Genomic DNA, 17,678 nt, shown 5'->3' with positions numbered 1-17,678 from the left:
CTTAATTACCTACCATTGTTGCCTCTACTTCTATCCCTCAATATTAATATATTTATTCATTATCTACTGCCTTCCCTGGTGGCTCAATGGTAAAGAACACACCTGCCAATGTAGGAGACTAGGTTTGATCCCTGGGTCAGGAAGATACTCCCTGGGAGAAGAAATGGCAACCCACTCCAGTATTCTTGCCTGGGAAATCCCATGGACAGAGGAGCCTGGTGGGCTAAAGTCCATGGGGTCACAAAGAGTCGGACGTGACTTAGCAACTGAGCATGGATGCACTGCCTCCTTGCACAAACAAGAATGGCAAACTCTGCTGGATCCGTTTAATCAGTTCACTGTGCCCATCCCTCACCTTGGCTCATCCCTCAACCCTCAGAGAGTCCCTGAGGGCACTGGAGCCTCTTTGCAGGGAACCAGAAGTTACCTACAAGTTCCACATCCTCAACCCCCACAGCCCAAAGCCACTGGAGGTTCTTTACTTCAAAGGGAGACATGGCTGGGGTAATATTTACACTCCAGAATCCCACCAGAATCAGGGTACCTCTAACCTTTCACCTAAAATTGCACCTTTGCTGAGTTTCCTGCCTGGCCTAGCCTGAATCCCCTACACCCTTACTTCCTCCCAGGAGCACTGCCTTAATAAATCACTTGTACTTAATCCTGAGCTCAGGGTCTGCTTCTGGCTGAATCTAAACTAAGACGGTAAGATAAATTTCACTCATGCTGTCAAAAAATTAAACTGTTAAAAGAGATTATCTGTAGGTGGTGAGATTCTGGAGTGATTTTCTTTTACTTTCTTATACTTCCATCCTCTAAATTCCAAATTTTATATCTTGAGTACATATTTGCTTTTATTTTAAAAAGCAATATTAAAACTCTACAGAAGGCTTTTTAAAAATAATCACTCATGAAAGGTTCTTTTTTATATATAAAAAGTTGCTTTGACTGCTGATTAAGTCAATCAACAATTCCAATCAACCTTCAGTGTATTTAATGAGTAAGATCATAGTTCCAAATGTTCAAATAGAGATAAAAACCCTCTGCTTGAATGTGAAAATAATATACACTGTGACTCTAGTAACCTAAGTGCCACCAAATCCATTCAGTTCAGCCACACAATTTGGTACACACCTTTAACTTTATTTTCATACTCTAATAAGCATCTGATTAATAAATAAATCCTCCTGATTGTGGTAGGTTTTTTACTGACCTTTGCAACTCAGCATTGGTAGGGAAATATAATTCATCCATTCTTTCTCATTTAGAATGACTGCCACCATGTCACTCATCAAATATCAACACTTTCAAGCTCTTTACTAATAACTATGCTTAAACTTGAATTTCTAATCACATACAGAATTCACATCTTTAAGTAAAGAAAAAAAAAAAATGTTACTAGCCTAAAAAGTGCTTCAGGGCAGCAATACTGCACATAACTGACCGAGATTGCTAGGAGAGTTTATTCATCTTGATTTAAAAAACAACAACAGGGGGGGAAAAACAAGCAAACACAGTATGTTATCTTCTCAAATCACTTGGTGAAAATCTTTAAAACAGAACTTCGTTTCTTATCTAACTGGTAGTGCTGAAGCTTTGAAATGATCCCAGGAAAATGAAATGCATGGACTGCCAGGCAGCCTTTCGTCAACTAGGGATCTGCATTTGAACCACAGAACACAAGAAATTATTTGAGTAATTATTTGCTCAATTCTCCCAAGGATAGCACTGACATGTACCATTTTAGATGTCTAGGAAAGAAGTTAATTCATCACATACAACAGGTACCTTAGGGCATGAAGGCTTAAATCTTGCAAAAGGCTGTCCGAGAGAGACCGGAGGCGCTCCCCTCTTAGACCCATCACCCTCTCTCCCTGCTGACAACATCCATTAAATGTGTCCCAAAGCTCTTCTCTGGCCTTTTATAAATGCTACCCTTTATCAAGGGAATCAGTGAGCCATAGCCTGACCAATCTAGTATTCTCAAATAGACTGAAAAGTGATCATTCAATCTTTCTAAATCTACTTTTTTACAATTCAAATATGAGAATTACTTCCAAGTAAATCTAACACCCATCAGGACTAGCAGTAGAGAGGCTAAGAGAGGAGCCTGGAGATTCAGACCACACAGGTTGAGAAATCAGCTGGTTCCCTTACTAGCTATGGGACTTTGTTCCCGTGTGCCTCAATTTCCTCATCTGTAAAGTGGGAACGACAATGCTACCCACCCCCTGGGGTTATTATGCTGCTGCGGCTGCTGCTGCTGCTAAGTCACTTTAGTCGTGTCCAACTCTGTGCAACCCCATAGACGGGAGCTCACCAGGCTCCCCCGTCCCCAGAATTCTCCAGGCAAGAACACTGGAGTGGGTTGCCATTTCCTTCTCCAATGCATGAAAGTGAAAAGTGAAAGTGAAGTTACTCAGTCATGTCTGACTCTTAGCGACCCCATGGAACTGCAGCCCACCATGCTCCTCTGTTCATGGTATTTTCCAGGCAAGAGTACTAGAGTGGGGTGCCATTGCCTTCTCCGAGGGTTATTATGAGGTTTTATTAAATAAAGTTTCAAAGGTTTTAAATAGTGTTTAGAAAATACTAAGTACTCAGGAGATGTTAAGTGTTATTATCAGTGATGCTTCTCTTTGTGCATAAGTATTTAGTAGATAACGATAGTAAGACAATAAATGAAGAAATCCATGGCTTTTAAATAGAGGATGAATACCTACAGTATGCCAATAACAATGGTAAGTACCTATCCAGTACACTGGCATTTAACTCCACACCCGTCTCTTCGAAAGGTCTCCAATAATGTCTGCCCTGAGTCTCTCTGATGATAACAGAGACTGAATCACAATTATGACCCTTGTCAAGATCACCCGCTACTTCTGCGCAATATGCGAAGGGGGCTGCTGGCTGTGAGTGACAGCTACAGGCTGGATACTGGGATCATCAGCTGAGTGGGTAAAATTGCTCTAGTCATCCCAGCTTCCCTTGAGGGGGAAGAAAAATGTAAGGGGTTTAGAATCTAAATCATCGTCTCTCCCCTCAAAGAGAGGCAATCTACAGAGAACATGACATACGTCTTCTATTCAGGAAGGACATGTACGGTCATGTGGAATAAGAGCTCACATGTGTTGAGGGCTGACTTTGTACCAGCCAGCTCTTCACATGCTTTATCTCATTTAATCCACTCAACACCCCATACGGTAATGTGCCAGCCCCAGGTCGGGGACCACCCACCCACTCCTAGATCTGGAAGCTTCCACGGTTGACTGAGGCACCACGGAGGCCTCACTGTCACACTGCCCTTGCCTCTGCTGCAGACTAAGGAGCCCCCACTCGGAGCCCAGTGTCACAGAAGGACCACAGCTGCATACCCGCCAGACTGCCTCAACCCACAGAACCTCTGCCATTCCCGGAGGCAGCCAGGAAAGCGTGAATGGAAAACACAATAGGGAAGTTCAAGGGACTTAGTCCCTGAGGTAGAGTCTGGTCAGTGAGAGACAGGACATAGGAAAGGCCTCCCTCGACCCCCAGAAGCTCCCCATAAAGAACGAGATTTGAGCTCCCAAGAGTTTCTGTGGGTCTCTAAATGCCTCCTTCTCCTCACCCTTTCAAATACATTCCTTTCTTTTTGCCAGCAATGTGACAAAAAGCCAATGAAATGCCATAAATGTGACAAAATGCAAGTGAAATGCTTGGAAAACGGGTCTATTCTGAGACATGTGGTTCCAGCCAGCCTCCCTGTGATGCCCCACAGAACCAGCCATGCCTCGCCGTGGGGCTGTGGCTGCTCTGGAAGGCACCACCTTGTATCTGCTCCCCTCTCTCCCATCTTTCGTTCTGTCTCTCACTCCCACGATCCAGGACTACATCCCACCCACGTAACTGCCTGGCTAGCTCCCACCTTCATCCAGCACTGTGCTCAATCAGGACCTCCTCAGAGAGGTCTTCCCAGACCACCCACGTCCACCTCAAAGCTCTCTCTCCCTTTAACCTGCTCTGTATCTTTATAGAATGACATCAGAGTTGACCCTTGAACAATGCAGGGGTTAGGGACACCGGCCCTTCACACCATCTAAAATTGGCACATAATTTATAGTCAACTCTCTGTATCTGTGTATCCATGGTTCTGCATCCAGGAATTCAATCAAGCACAGAGAGCGTAGCATCACAGTAGTTACTACTGGGAAAAAAATCCACGTATAAGTGGAGCTGCACAGTTCAAACATGTGTTGTTCAAGGCTCAGCTGTCTTGTGTATCTATTTGTTTATATCTTACTGCCTATCTCCCCACCAGACTGCAAATTCTCTAAAGACAGGGCTTTGTTTTGTTCACTGTTGTTCACCCAGAATCTAACAGCACGCCAATAAGTAGCACTTGCTCAATGCATGTTTGCTGAATGATTTACTGAATGAGATCTGTGGGCCCACAAATCTAACCTCGAGGAATACATGAGAGGGGGCAGGCAGGAGACAGGCATTTTCTAACACTGTCTCAGACACTGAGAACTAGAGGTGGCACTATCCACAGCTCAAATCACAGACTAATTGCCCCCATACATAATCAAAACCTTTCCCCAGGGCCAGCTGACAAGCTCCCTGACTCATGGTAGCTGCTAGCTCTCTTCCCCTTCTCACTTCCTTCCCTGACCATCTTTTCCAAGACTACGTGATCCACAGCTGACCACAAGCTAACCACACAGTGAGAGTGGCTGAGAACTCCCCATCCTGGACTCCAGCCCAATGAGAGTCTTTCCCTGCCTTGGGCCAATATGCTCCATTTCAGAACCCTACCTAAAGCCCACATCTCCTTCCCAACAAGTAATGGGAACCGTAAGATTGAAACTTACTCTGCATTCCTGACAGCTCTTGCTTAAAATCCGCTGGCCTTCTGCGAGGACTTTTCCTCCATAGATACATTTTGCTGTAATAAAACAGAAAAGCAGGTCAGATAGTCATACTATGTAACAAAATGACCTCCAAGGCACTGTCCAACTCCAGTAGATTCCATAGAACATAAATACTCTAAGCAACACAAATCTCTGTGCATGTCTAGAGTAAGACATGAAAATAGTATGGGAATAACTGCTGAATCCCCTATCAGACTGTCATCTTGATTATGTTTGCCATGAGTCCTTCACACCAAGATTATACAACTATTTCCTTGTTGCAGTTGCTAAAAGACTCAAGAATGAATTGCTGAGGTCAGTGTTAAAACAAGGAAGACGTGGCTGTTATCACCATGGAGTACAAAAGCAGTAGCTTTGATTCAGCTACTCCAGCCATAAAATGAATGACTGGGTGAAAAGGAACTCACATACATTCCATTCATCAGGACTTCACTCACAACTCAGAAGAACACACTTTTCCCCTTTGTAATCATACAAAGCACGTGTCTTCAGCTTATCTGTTCCCAAGCTCAGAAATGTAGGAAACACAAGCCAGTACAATGCTATATCAATGCACTAGAGAGCTTGCCTTTGGAAAGGTGAGTTTAACAGGCTAATAGGGAAGGCAGGCAGAGAAGGCAATGGCACCCCACTCCAGTACTCCTGCATGGAAAATCCCATGGATGGAGGAGCCTGGTGGGCTGCAGTCCATGGGGTCGCTGAGGGTCGGACACGACTGAGTGACTTCACTTTCATTTTTCACTTTCCTGCACTGGAGAAGGAAATGGCAACCCACTCCAGTGTTCTTGCCTGGAGAATCCCAGGGACGGGGGAGCCTGGTGGGCTGCCGTCTATGGGGTCTCACAGAGTCGGACATGACTGAAGTGACTTAGTAGCAGCAGCAGCAGCAGGGAAGGCAGGGAGGAGAGATGGGTCTTGGGAAAAAGTTAACAGAGAAGCATAAATGCTGACCCACTTTTAAGCTACTGCAGAATATGTTTAATTTGACATGATCCTAATGTGTCTCTGTCAAATTCTCCAGTCACATCAACAGGAACAAGGACGAAACACCCTTGTGTTGTAGCAAGTGCTACTTACCAGCAGGCTGTTAGATTCTGGGTGAACAATATACCCCCTCCCCTACACAATGAGGATCCTTCCAGCCCTACTCCTCAGGAGAAGAAAAACTGAAGACGAGCACTCTAAGAGATCTCCACCACTAATTCACTGTCTTATCAATACCACCCCATCTCTCAGAGCCTCCATTTCTGTATCTGTTAAAAACAGGTAAATTCAATTTGATAGTTTCTTAGTTCTACCATCTTCAGACTCATGGAATGTTCAGGTACGCAGGGACCTTAGCAAACAATTCATGCAACTCCTTCTTTTTGGCCACAGGAAGAGGAAAGCTCAGAAACATTGTTTTACTTGACATCGGGATCCCACAGCAGATACTGTGGTAGGCAACCCAGATCGCCCTCCACGGCCAAAGGTCACATTCCTGAAACTGTCATGACTGGTGATGACCAACAGCTCTCAGCTGAACAGCGACTGCAGACGTGCCCTTGTGCAAAGTCCAGGGCCCTTCCCAGGGCAGCCCACATCCAATAGGCACTTGATGAAGGTATTGCAAAGTCCGAAGGTCTTCCAGCTCCAGAAGTTCTTGAGGAACGACTGAGGCATTTGTTGTAACTACACTGCAGTTCAACCGCGCCTGCCCAATTCTGTCTCTTTCACTATCTCACTCCCACCCTAGAACTGATCTTGAACTTCCTAATAAAGCACAAGTGAATCTCCATTTCAGAGTCTGTTTCCTCTAAGAACTTGCCCTGCAACAACACATACCTGACTCAAATCTGTGCCTCTCTAGTATCTGCTTTCAGTGAATGGCACTAGTATCCATCCCAGCCCCCCACCCACACGCCTCCACCTAGGGTCCTTCAAACCTCTCTCTTCCCTCAACCCCATGTCCAATCAGTATTCAAATCCCAGCCAGGCCTCCTCTTCAAGTTTCTCAAGTCAACCAACTTCTCTCCATTCCCATCACCTGCCCCCAGCTGTCATTTTGGCTCAAACCATCCCTCCTCTTTAGTTGAGCAGAAAACTTCCTAACTTGTCTCCCATGTTCTGGTCTAATCGTACCCGGTTCTTCCCCATACCACCGGTCAGACATATTTTAAGTACAAATAGGAGGCTCTGCTTCAAAATCATTATGAGTTGCTCACGCCCTCAGAATTTAATTCAAATTCCTGAAGTCAGCATGCAAGGCCATCCCTGCAGCTCCTCCTTATCCCTTAGGTTTCACCAATTCCTGCTCTCTCCCTCTCCCTCTGAAACTCCCAAACACTCACACCTCCACTGAGACTCGAGCCATGCCCTCTTCTGTTTCGGGATTTGTACACACTGCTTTCTTCTCCAGAACACTCAGTGCCATGCGCCTGTTGCTGGTAACCTTCTGTCCTATATACCCATCAATTTCACCTTAATCCTGACATCCCCCTAAGAAGTTTTTTTAATTTTTTAACCTCAAGCACTGGAGGACCGTCCTCATCCTGTGCTTCTGTGGTACCCTGGACCTCGCCCTAACAGAACATATATCGCATTTTATCTTTGTTGCCCCAATGAAGGTAGGATCTATGTCTATTCATAATTTTATCCCTAGCCCCAGGCTACATGCCTCTATGGGCTTAATGTTAGTAACAATAATTTTAGAATTAATGAGCCTCCTAAGTAGCAAAAATAGAGACATTTGCTGATTCCCAGATGAGACTTCTTCCTGCTATTCAATGCTATTCCAAACGTTAAAAACAGATACTAAGGTTTTCAGAGCAAAACCAACTACAAAGTAGAAAACCAATACAATTTTCTAGATAACTCCCTTCTTCGCTTCATTAAAACAAATTATTCCTGAACATCTTTTATGCCTCAATTTTCTAGATAAATCAGTTGCCTCTGACTCACTGGTCCTAATGAGGATGTGGATTCCCAAATGTGCTTACATGGGGAGACCACACTTCCAAGGGCCTGAAATTCCTGCCTAATAAACTCCCACGCTCCCAAATGCAGCTGCTGCCAACTTGGCAAGATGGCTCACTCCAGAGTGACAGTTGAGCTAAATACACTGCTGTCAAACCTGCCATCTGCTCCTTGGCCCAGGCTGGGACGTAAAGACAAGACCTCCCTTCTCATTTTGCACCTTACCACCCTCACGATGCTATGACCACACTTGCTGACGTGTCTGAAGACATTCGCCTGATTTCTCTTGTCCTCTAATCGACACTCACCCCAGAGCTTCGATCTGAACACAGGAGTGTCTTACAGTTCACATTCAAACCACACACAGGAACACATTCACCCCCCAGATCTACAGGTCTAGTGTAAACACTAAGTATCCACTGAACTTCGTGTCTTCACACACACATGTGTGTGCCTGCTAAGTCGTGTACGACTCTCTGCCACTCCACAGACTGTAGCCTGCCAGGATCCGATGTCCGTGGGATTTTCCAGGCAAGAATACTGGAGTGGGTTGCCATTTCCTTTTCCGGGGGATCTTCCTGACCCAGGGATGAAGCCCAAGTTTCCTGCTTGGCAGGCATTTCCTTACCATTGAGCCACCATCCTCACATATAGAGGCTGCAAAAGCCATCAACACGACGGCTGGTGTGCCTCAGCCATTCACAACCGTGGCACCGAAACAAGATGTGTACCTGATTATGACATCAAAAAGTATCTATGGAATTATCTTAGGACAGTTCAGCATCACCACTGAGGCCATGAGAATTTCCCCTGCTTTCTCATCTTTGCCCACTTCTCTGACAGTCCCCCTCCTTCCCCTGCTGTATCCCTAACACCAGTCCTCACTATCCAACCTCTTGACCTGCCGCCAAAAGGCTTATTTTTGATGTCTGAGGAAATTCAAACAGAAGGTGAGTCAGGCTCCGATGCCTGTGGCTGGGGCATTTGGGACTCTGTTCCAACAGCTTTTGGTGTGTGTGGAAATGTAAATGGATACCTGAAGCCCTTCACACCACACCGGGGACATGCAAACAAGACAATTTCACAGTGTCTGACCATGAAATTGAAACCCCGCACCAACACACATTTCTTCATGATGTCAGAAACAAATGTACTGGGAGTTTAGAGAAATAGGCAGTTGTATCTTTTTGCACCCAGACACCTGGCCCTTCAAATTCAAACCTGATTTCCCTGGTGCAGTGGATGGACACTTTTTGCCATTTGGTGCACACTAACTAAACCACTGACAGGCACCACATGGCGCCTGTGTCAGATGTGGACGTGAGGCTGCTCTGTCTTTATTTAGATATTTGCACCCTGCACACACTGCACCATCCCTTGGCACTCGGCAGCTAAGAACATCAAAATCAACACCCCGTGTTGCACTTTAAAGGAGAGTGGCAGATCAGAAAGCCTGAACACCCAAGGAGCCAACCTCACTCGTTCACAGGCCTGGCTTCAGATACTGCTTCTCGGAGCAAGACACCCACATCAAACCAGTTCTCTCTCAGGCATCTCCAACCTTTCTGAAACCATTTCTTCCACCTGTTTTATTTCTGTTAATCACACTAGGAGTCTCCCATGCGCTCTTGTTCAAAACCTGGCAAATTCTGCCTTATAGATGCTCTCTGATTCAGTTATCTCAAATTAAAACAAAATGCTTACGGAGTACCTACCATGTGCCAGGTCCTTTGGCTATCACTCACATTGATCCCTTCCTTTTCATCTCCCCAAGCAGTACCTGTCAGCCAGCTTCATCACCTTTGCCTGCAGAATGCCTGAATCCCACACTCAACTCCCTGTCTGCAGCTCTCCCCACGCAGTGACTTTTTTCAAAGCATTTCTTTGATTATGCCACAACCCTGCTTCAAAATCTTGTTTTTGTGCCCCCAGATAAATGCTGTATTTACTTCATGATTCTGCATGTGCAATCCCCTTTGGCAGGTATGTTCTTACCTACCTTGTCCACATGGCAAACTCCTTTTCATCCGTCAACATCCCACTCAGCTATTCCTTCCCCTACAAAGCTTTCCTAACACTCACACACACACCCAAGTTTCTGATGGAATTGATCACTCCCTTCCCCGTGTCACCTCTGCATTTCACATAGCATGCATGCTGCACAATACTCTTATAATGAGATGGTGCAAATATCTCCCTGGATAGCATGCGGTAGAGGAAACAGTTAAAAGCATTAGCTCTGGAGCCAGATGACCTGAGTTTTATTTTGGTTCAGCCAAGGCTGAGAGACCTTGGACAAGTTAGTTCTCCTCTCTGTGCTTTACCTGCTCATCTATAAGATGGGGATCATAGTGGAACCTATGACTGGGGGTTGTTGAAAGAATTACATGAATTAATGACCATAAAAGGGCTTAACACAGTGTCTGACATAGAATGAAAGATCCACTTTTTCCCACTGTTGTGCCCAGAGGTAAGAACAGAGGTGGGAGAAGAACTTCAATAAGGATGACTAAAGGAATTAAATGAAATGTGATCGCCATCATTCATCCCCTGAAACACCTTTGCAGCTTATTTCTATTTCTCACCCACAGAAACCCTCTATTATCAAATAGGCTATCTCCCTCTCCTTCTACCACTTCTTTTCCTTTCAAATACTGTCGTGGAAAGCTCAAGATTTTCTCTCCATCCTTTCCCTTACCTCTCATCTATGATAGCTCCCCTAAATCTATCCAAAAGAATACCAATTCTTACTTCACGCTGTATGATACTCTTTAGGTCCATCCACATCTCTACAAATGATCCAATTTCATTTCTTTGTACAACTGAGTAGTATTTCATTGTACCTATGTACCACATCTTCTTTGTCTATTCCTCTGTTGATGGCCATTTAGGTTGCTTCCATGTCCTGGATATTTTCATAGTGCTGCAATAAACAGTGGGCACAGGGAACTCTATTGATGCACTGTGGTAACCTGAATGGGAAGGAACTCCAAAAGGGACAGGGTATATATATATATATATATATATATATATATATAGGCAGCAAAAGACATTATATATATATATATATAGCTGATTCATTTTGCTGTATGATAGAAACACAACACTATAAAACAACTATACTCCGAAAAAGTTAATCACACACACAAAAAAAGATTCTAGGACACCACTGCCCAGAGAGTCTAATTTAGTGGGTCAGAGTGGGTCCCTAGGATCCTCAAGAAAGCATCTCAAGAGGCTCACTAGGTGATTCTAATGAGTAGCTAGGTATGTTCAATTCCTTGCATAGAGCAGACACCCAAGCAATGTTTGAGGAATGAAACTCCTGCACCACTTTCTGGACTTCCATGCCCACAGCTAAGGAATCTAGAAGGCTCTCTGGAGTTTACCCTGATGCATTCCCAAAAGATGAAGAGCCCAGTATCAGGAATTATGAAAACTACCTGGCTCTTGGAGACAGCCTGATCTGTTGGGCCTTTTAATCACAACAAAAGGACAAGGTACTTTTTTCAGGCAATGAGTTGAGATATGGACACTTAGACCAAGTTCTTTCCTATTTCCACACAGACGCCCTCATCGGTAAGGGCTGCAGCTCCTGAAGCCATGACAAGAGGATGAACATTTGGTAAATGAGCAGACCAAACAATCTGCTTTCACGTATCACTTCTTGAATCAAACCAGTACTTTTTCTCAGAGACCCTAGGACATTAGCCCACCCAAATCCAGAGAGGAGCTTAGGAAATTTTATCTGAAAGGGACAACCAAAAGAAATATTTTCCATCCTTTATCTGATATGAAGATATATGAAAACTTCTGTGTATTTTTGAATTAGAGTTTTCATCCTTTATATATATATACACACACACACACACACACACACACACACACACACATATATATGAATGAAGTGAAAGTGAAGTCACTCAGTCATGTCCAACTCTTTGCGAACCCATGGACTGCAGCCTATCAGGCTCCTCAGTCCATGGGATATTCCAGGCAAGAGTACTGGAGTGGGGTGCCATTGCCTTCTCCATGGGATCTTCCCGACAGGGATCGAACCCAGGTCTCCCGCATTGCGGGCAGACGCTTTACCGTCTGAGCCACCAGGGAAGCTCATATATATATATATGTATATATATATATATATATATATATATGAGCAAATATATATATAATTTATTGTAGATATAGATTATATATATATTGTAGATATACATTATATATTGTAGATGTAGATTATATATATAGTGATATAGATTATATATATAGTAGATATAGATTATATATATATAGTAGATATAGATTATATATATATATATTATATATATATATATTTGCACCCTGAAGTACACCCTTTATATATATATTTGCACCCAGGAGTGGAAGTGCTGGGTGCATATGATAATTGAGTAGTGTTCTTAATCATTTATTTGTATTACCATCTTGTTAAACCATAAACATCTCAAACTACTGATCCGAGTTGCTGAGAAAATTTGTATTACCTAGCTAAATGGTTATCAATTCCAAACAAAGGCAAAAAACATACTGATAGTTTAGCTAGCTCATTTATCCGCATCGTGATAAAATCTGGTAAGCTTGCTGAAAAGCTTTTTTAAACTTAAAACTCTACAATAAATTAAAGAAAAATGACTATACCACACACTTCTAGTGAGAGGACAATTTGATGATATGTAACAAGAACTTTGCTGGAGAAGGCAATGGCAACCCACTCTAGTACTCTTGCCTGGAAAACCCCATGGACAGAGGAGCCTGGTAGGCTGCAGTCCATGGGGTCGTGAAGAGTCGGACACGACTGAGCGACTTCACTTTCACTTTTCACTTTCCTGCACTGGAGAAGGAAATGGCAACCCACTTCAGTGTTCTTGCCTGGAGAACCCCAGGGACGAGGGAGCCTGGTGGGCTGCTGTCTATGGGATCGCACAGAGTCAGACACGACTGAAGCGACTTAGCAGCAGCAGCAACAAGAACTTTGAAAATGTCATCTTCATGGCCCAATAATTCTACTTTGGAAAATTCAAAAAAAAAATGTGAAATAAAAAATGTCTCACAAAATATGTTAAAGTGAAAGTGAAGGTGTTAGTCATTCAATCATGTCTGATACTTTGGAACCACATGGACTGTAGCCCAGTAGTCTCCTCTGTCCATGGGATTCTCCAGGCAAGAATACTGGAGTGGGTAACCATGCCCTCCTCTGGAAGATCTTCTTGAGCCAGGGATTGAACCCAGGTCTCCCACACTGAAGCCAGATTCTCTACTCTCCAAGCCACCAGATTTTGAAAATATCAGTCTCTTCATCCAGTAATTCTACTTCACAGAATTCAAAGAAAATATAAAATACAAAAATGTGGCCTCACAGAAAAACATATTATTGAATAGTGATTTATAATAATGAAAAGCAGAAAACAATCTAGTTATCCAACAATTGGGGAATAATTAAGTTATGCAACAACCAAACAGAACACTATGAAGCTCTTTAAAGTGAAGTTCATACAGTTTTTAAAAGCAGAAAACTATACTTAAGTGATAATGGCAAGTCAATAAAGTAGGTTAAAATTATCTATACAATAAGAACTCAACTGTGCGCAAAATAAAAGTTTTTAAAAAATGAAATCCACTAGGATTTCAAGTGTTTGTTTTCAAGTGGTGGCATTATGGGTAATTTTCCATCTTTATCTTTACCCTTCTCTGTGATTTCACATTTACAATGACACAGAACAGCTGGAAGACTCACCTATGCCCATGTCCAAATCACATCTGCCAAGAGACAGCATTTACAGATCCACGGAGCTCAAGATAATAGATTAAAAATGCCTCATGGTTTTTAAACAAATCCCTAATAGTTTCTCGACTTATTCCTCTGCTATTATATAGAATACATCAAGATAGAAAAATAATCTATACATATTATTCTAAAAACTATCTTTCCATCATGGAATCAAACTATAATCTCAACAGCTGGGCCCTTGATCTATCCATAACTTCCAAAAGTGCTTGGAATAAAAACAAGAAAGTTTCTTTTAGATTAACTTGGAGTAAGCCCTCCAGAGTAGTGGATATACCATATCAACTATAAAAGGAAGACATTTTTCAAAGTTCCTTTTGAAAGGATATAAAAAAAGATTGGGCTGGTACAACCAGACCAGCTATCTGCATTCCCACTGTCATATTAGGGGACATGCTGTTCTTGACAAAAAGTTAGTGTTTTGAAGATCTAGTAATGATGGTGTTTTCTGGCAGAGAAATGATTTTGAAAATTATCCATCAGATGGCACATTTCTAAAACTTTCCTTTTTCAGTGAAGAGCTTATGGTCTGATAAAAACACTAAAGGCTCTGTAGTCAGAATTTGCTTTATATTTCACCTCTGTCACTTACTAGCCTTGCAAACTTGATAAGTTATCTTCCCTAAACTTCCTATAAATAGTGATAATAACAACCCCCCCCCAATATTCCAGTGAGGACTCAATAAACAGCAAGAAACCACTTAACACAGTAACTGACACATACCATACCAATAATTCCAAATGACAGCTTTTACTTTTCATGCTTATTTCAGTGTTTATTTCACCATTTCATTTGAAATAGTGTCCTCTGTGATACAGAGGGAAAAGGATTTTTAAATCATTGCAAAATTTGGACAAGCCAACTTTGAAAGAAATTGTCTTAATATTTTAACTGAAGTTCAATCTTGAAATTCCTAAGAAATGCCATTTAATAATAGGAAACCTGACTAAAATCTCGGATAGCCAAAACACAGAGCGTGGGCCTTACCTTGATCGATCAAAATGAATGGACCCGGGGCTTCCTCGGTGGTGCAATGCAGGGAACAGGGGTTCGATCCCTGGTCTGGGAAGATCCCATAGGCCACAGAGTAACTAAGCCTGTGTGCCTCAACTACTGAGGACCACGCACCTAGAGCCTGCGCCCCACAATGAGAGAAGCCACCCTGACTCGAGAAAGCCCACACACAGGAACAAGAACCCAACACAGCCATGAATAAATGTTTAAGAAAAAAAAAAATGAGGAGACCAAAGCACATGGAGCCTTGGAGTCATGATTTCACAGATCAACTCCACCCACCCCCAGCTGTTTGATCCTGGGCAACTGGCTTAATCCTTGTCAATGCCAGTTCCCTGTACAAAAAAAATGGAAATTATAGTAACTAAGGTTGATGTGAGGATTAAGAAAAAAAAAATAGCCTCTGTAAAGTGTCTGCACATCACAAGTAATCAATTGCTAGTATTGATATTTCATCAATGTTGCTCAGTTGGGGGTCTGAAAAAAGGGGGAATAAATCAATCTCGAAGCACTGAGGGCCACCCTGACCCTCAGTCAGTACTTACGTCGGCAGACCTTGCAGCACTCGCCGGCAATGTGCACGGGGAGGGAGTCTGGAGAGCAGTTGAGAGGGGGACAGGACATCCTTCGGCATTCCACAGCCCCACTCTGAGGAAGGAAAGGCAGGAAAAGGCATCTCAGCAGAGGTGACCTCAGCAGGACAAACCTCACATTCCATCCCAGAAACTTCACCAGGAAAACAGAAGTAGTGCAAGGAGTTCCTGGGGCTTCCCAGGTGGCTCTAGTGCTAAAGAACCCTCCTGACAAAGCAAGAGACCTAAGAGATGCGGCTTCAATCCTTGTCTGGAAGATCTCCTGGAGAAAGGCATAGCAACCCACTCTACAGATAATTTTCTCCAGCCCATATGAAACCATGCCACCTCAATTACTTGTCTGCTATACATCACCAGCTTCATTCTGCCCATCAGACTACACAGATTAGGCAGAAAACAAAAGCCTATTTTTAGAAGAAGATAAGTAACACCTTTTGCAGACCCTGAAATCACTGTTGAAGTACTAACAATCGTTTTGTATTTTTGCAGACAAACAATGTCATTCATTAGGCACTTCTCAAATAATTTCAGCTTGACGGGGTTTACATACTAATGTGGGGTGAGGTGGGGGTTCTATAATTCTCCAAAACAGATCAAATAATACAAATAATAGATATTCTGAGAGTCAAGGGGTCCTACAATTCTCTAAAACAGATAATGGACACCTTGTAAAATATAATGAAGACACCTAGAAACTAATTAACTTCCTTTTAAAATGTATTCTAGCAGAGAAAAGCTGTGACTCAAGTGAGCCACTCAGTTCAGTTCAATTCAGTTGCTCAGTTGTGTCCGACTCTTTGCGACCCCATGAACTGCAGCATGCCAGGCCTCCCTGTCCATCAACAATTCCTGGAGTTTACTCAAAAGCATGTCCATTGTGTCAGTGATGCCATCCAACCATCTCATCCTCTGTCGTCCCCTTCTCCTCCTGGCTTCAAGCATTCCCAGCATCAGGGTCTTTTCCAAGAAGTCAATTTTTCGCATCAGGTGGCCAAAGTAATGGAGTTTAAGCTTCAGCATCATTCCTTCCAATGAATATTCAGGACTTATTTCCTTCAGGATGGACTGGTTGGATCTCCTTGCAGTCCAATGGACTCTCAAAAGTCTTCTCCAACACCACAGTTCAAAAGCATCAATTCTTCAGTGCTCAGCTTTCTTTATAGTCCAACTCTCACATCCATATATGACTACTGGAAAAACCATAGTCTTGACTAGACAGACCTTTGTTGGCAAAATAATGTCTCTGCTTTTTAATATGCTGTCTAGGTTGGTCATAACTTTTCTTCCAAGGAATAAGGGTCTTTTAATTTCATGGCTGCAGCCACCATCTGCAGTGATTTTGGAGCCCAAAAAAATAAAGTCTGACACTGTTTCCCCATCTATTTGCCATGAAGTGATGGGACCAGATGCCATGTTCTTAGTTTTCTGAATATTGAGCTTTAAGCCAACATTTTCACTCTGTTCTTTCACTTTCATCAAGAGGCTCTTTAGTTCCTCTTCACTTTCTGCCATAAGGGTGGTGTCATCTGCATATCTGAGGTTATTGATATTTCTCCTGGCAATCTTGATTCCAGCTTGTGCTTCCTCCAGCCCAGCGTTTCTCATGATGTACTCTAAAAATAAGTTAAATAAGCAGGGTGACAAAATACAGCCTTGATGTACTCCTTTTCCTATTTGGAACCAGTCTGTTGTTCCATATCCAGTTCTAACTGTTGCTTTCTGACCTGCATCCAGATATCTCAAGAGGCAGGTCAGGTGGTCTGGTATTCCCCTCTTTAACAATTTTCCACAGTTTGTTCTGATCCACACAGTCAAAGGCTTTGGCATAGTCAAAAAAGTAGAAATAGATGTTTTTCTGGAACTCTCTTGCTTTTTCCATGATCCAGCGGATGTTGGCAATTTGATCTCTGGTTCCTCTGCCTTTTCTAAAACCAGTGTGAACATCTGGAAGTTCACAGTTCACGTATTGCTGAAGCCTGGCTTGGAGAATTTTGAGCATTACTTTACTAGCATGTGAGATGAGTGCATTTGTGCAGTACTTTGAACATTCTTTGGCATTGCCTTTCTTTGGGATTGGAATGAAAATTGATCTTTTCCAGTCCTGTGGCCACTGCTGAATTTTCCAAATTGGCTGGCACATTGAGTGCAGCACTTCCACAGCATCATCTTTCTGGATTTGAAAGAGCTCAACTGGAATTCCATCACCTCCACTAGCTTTGTTCGTACTGATGCTTCCTAAGGCCCACTTGACTTTGCATTCTAGGATGTCTCGCTCTAAGTTAGTGATCATAAAATCATGATTATCTGGGTCATGAAGATCTTTTTTGTATAGTTCTTTTGTGTATTCTTGCCACTTCTTCTTAATATCTTCTGCTTCTGTTAGGTCCATACCATTTCTGTCC

The 17,678-nt window shown here is 42.9% G+C and overlaps 1 protein-coding gene across 2 annotated transcripts in view; it reads right to left on the bottom strand.

Moving 5' to 3' along the window:
* Window positions 1-17,678, bottom strand: part of NELL1 (neural EGFL like 1) — a 1,034,994-nt gene that overhangs the window by 755,123 nt on the left and 262,193 nt on the right. For both annotated transcript variants that reach the window (XM_055581358.1, XM_055581357.1), the window contains 2 exons: window positions 15,229-15,331; window positions 4,851-4,924 (listed from right to left, as the gene is read on the bottom strand). In XM_055581358.1, coding sequence (XP_055437333.1) covers window positions 4,851-4,924; window positions 15,229-15,331 — 177 coding nt within the window. The remainder of the gene's footprint in view (window positions 1-4,850; window positions 4,925-15,228; window positions 15,332-17,678) is intronic.

Source organism: Bubalus kerabau, chromosome 5, assembly GCF_029407905.1.
Source record: "Bubalus kerabau isolate K-KA32 ecotype Philippines breed swamp buffalo chromosome 5, PCC_UOA_SB_1v2, whole genome shotgun sequence".
Classification (NCBI taxonomy): domain Eukaryota; kingdom Metazoa; phylum Chordata; class Mammalia; order Artiodactyla; family Bovidae; genus Bubalus; species Bubalus kerabau.
This window is presented reverse-complemented; position numbering and strand designations above follow the sequence as displayed.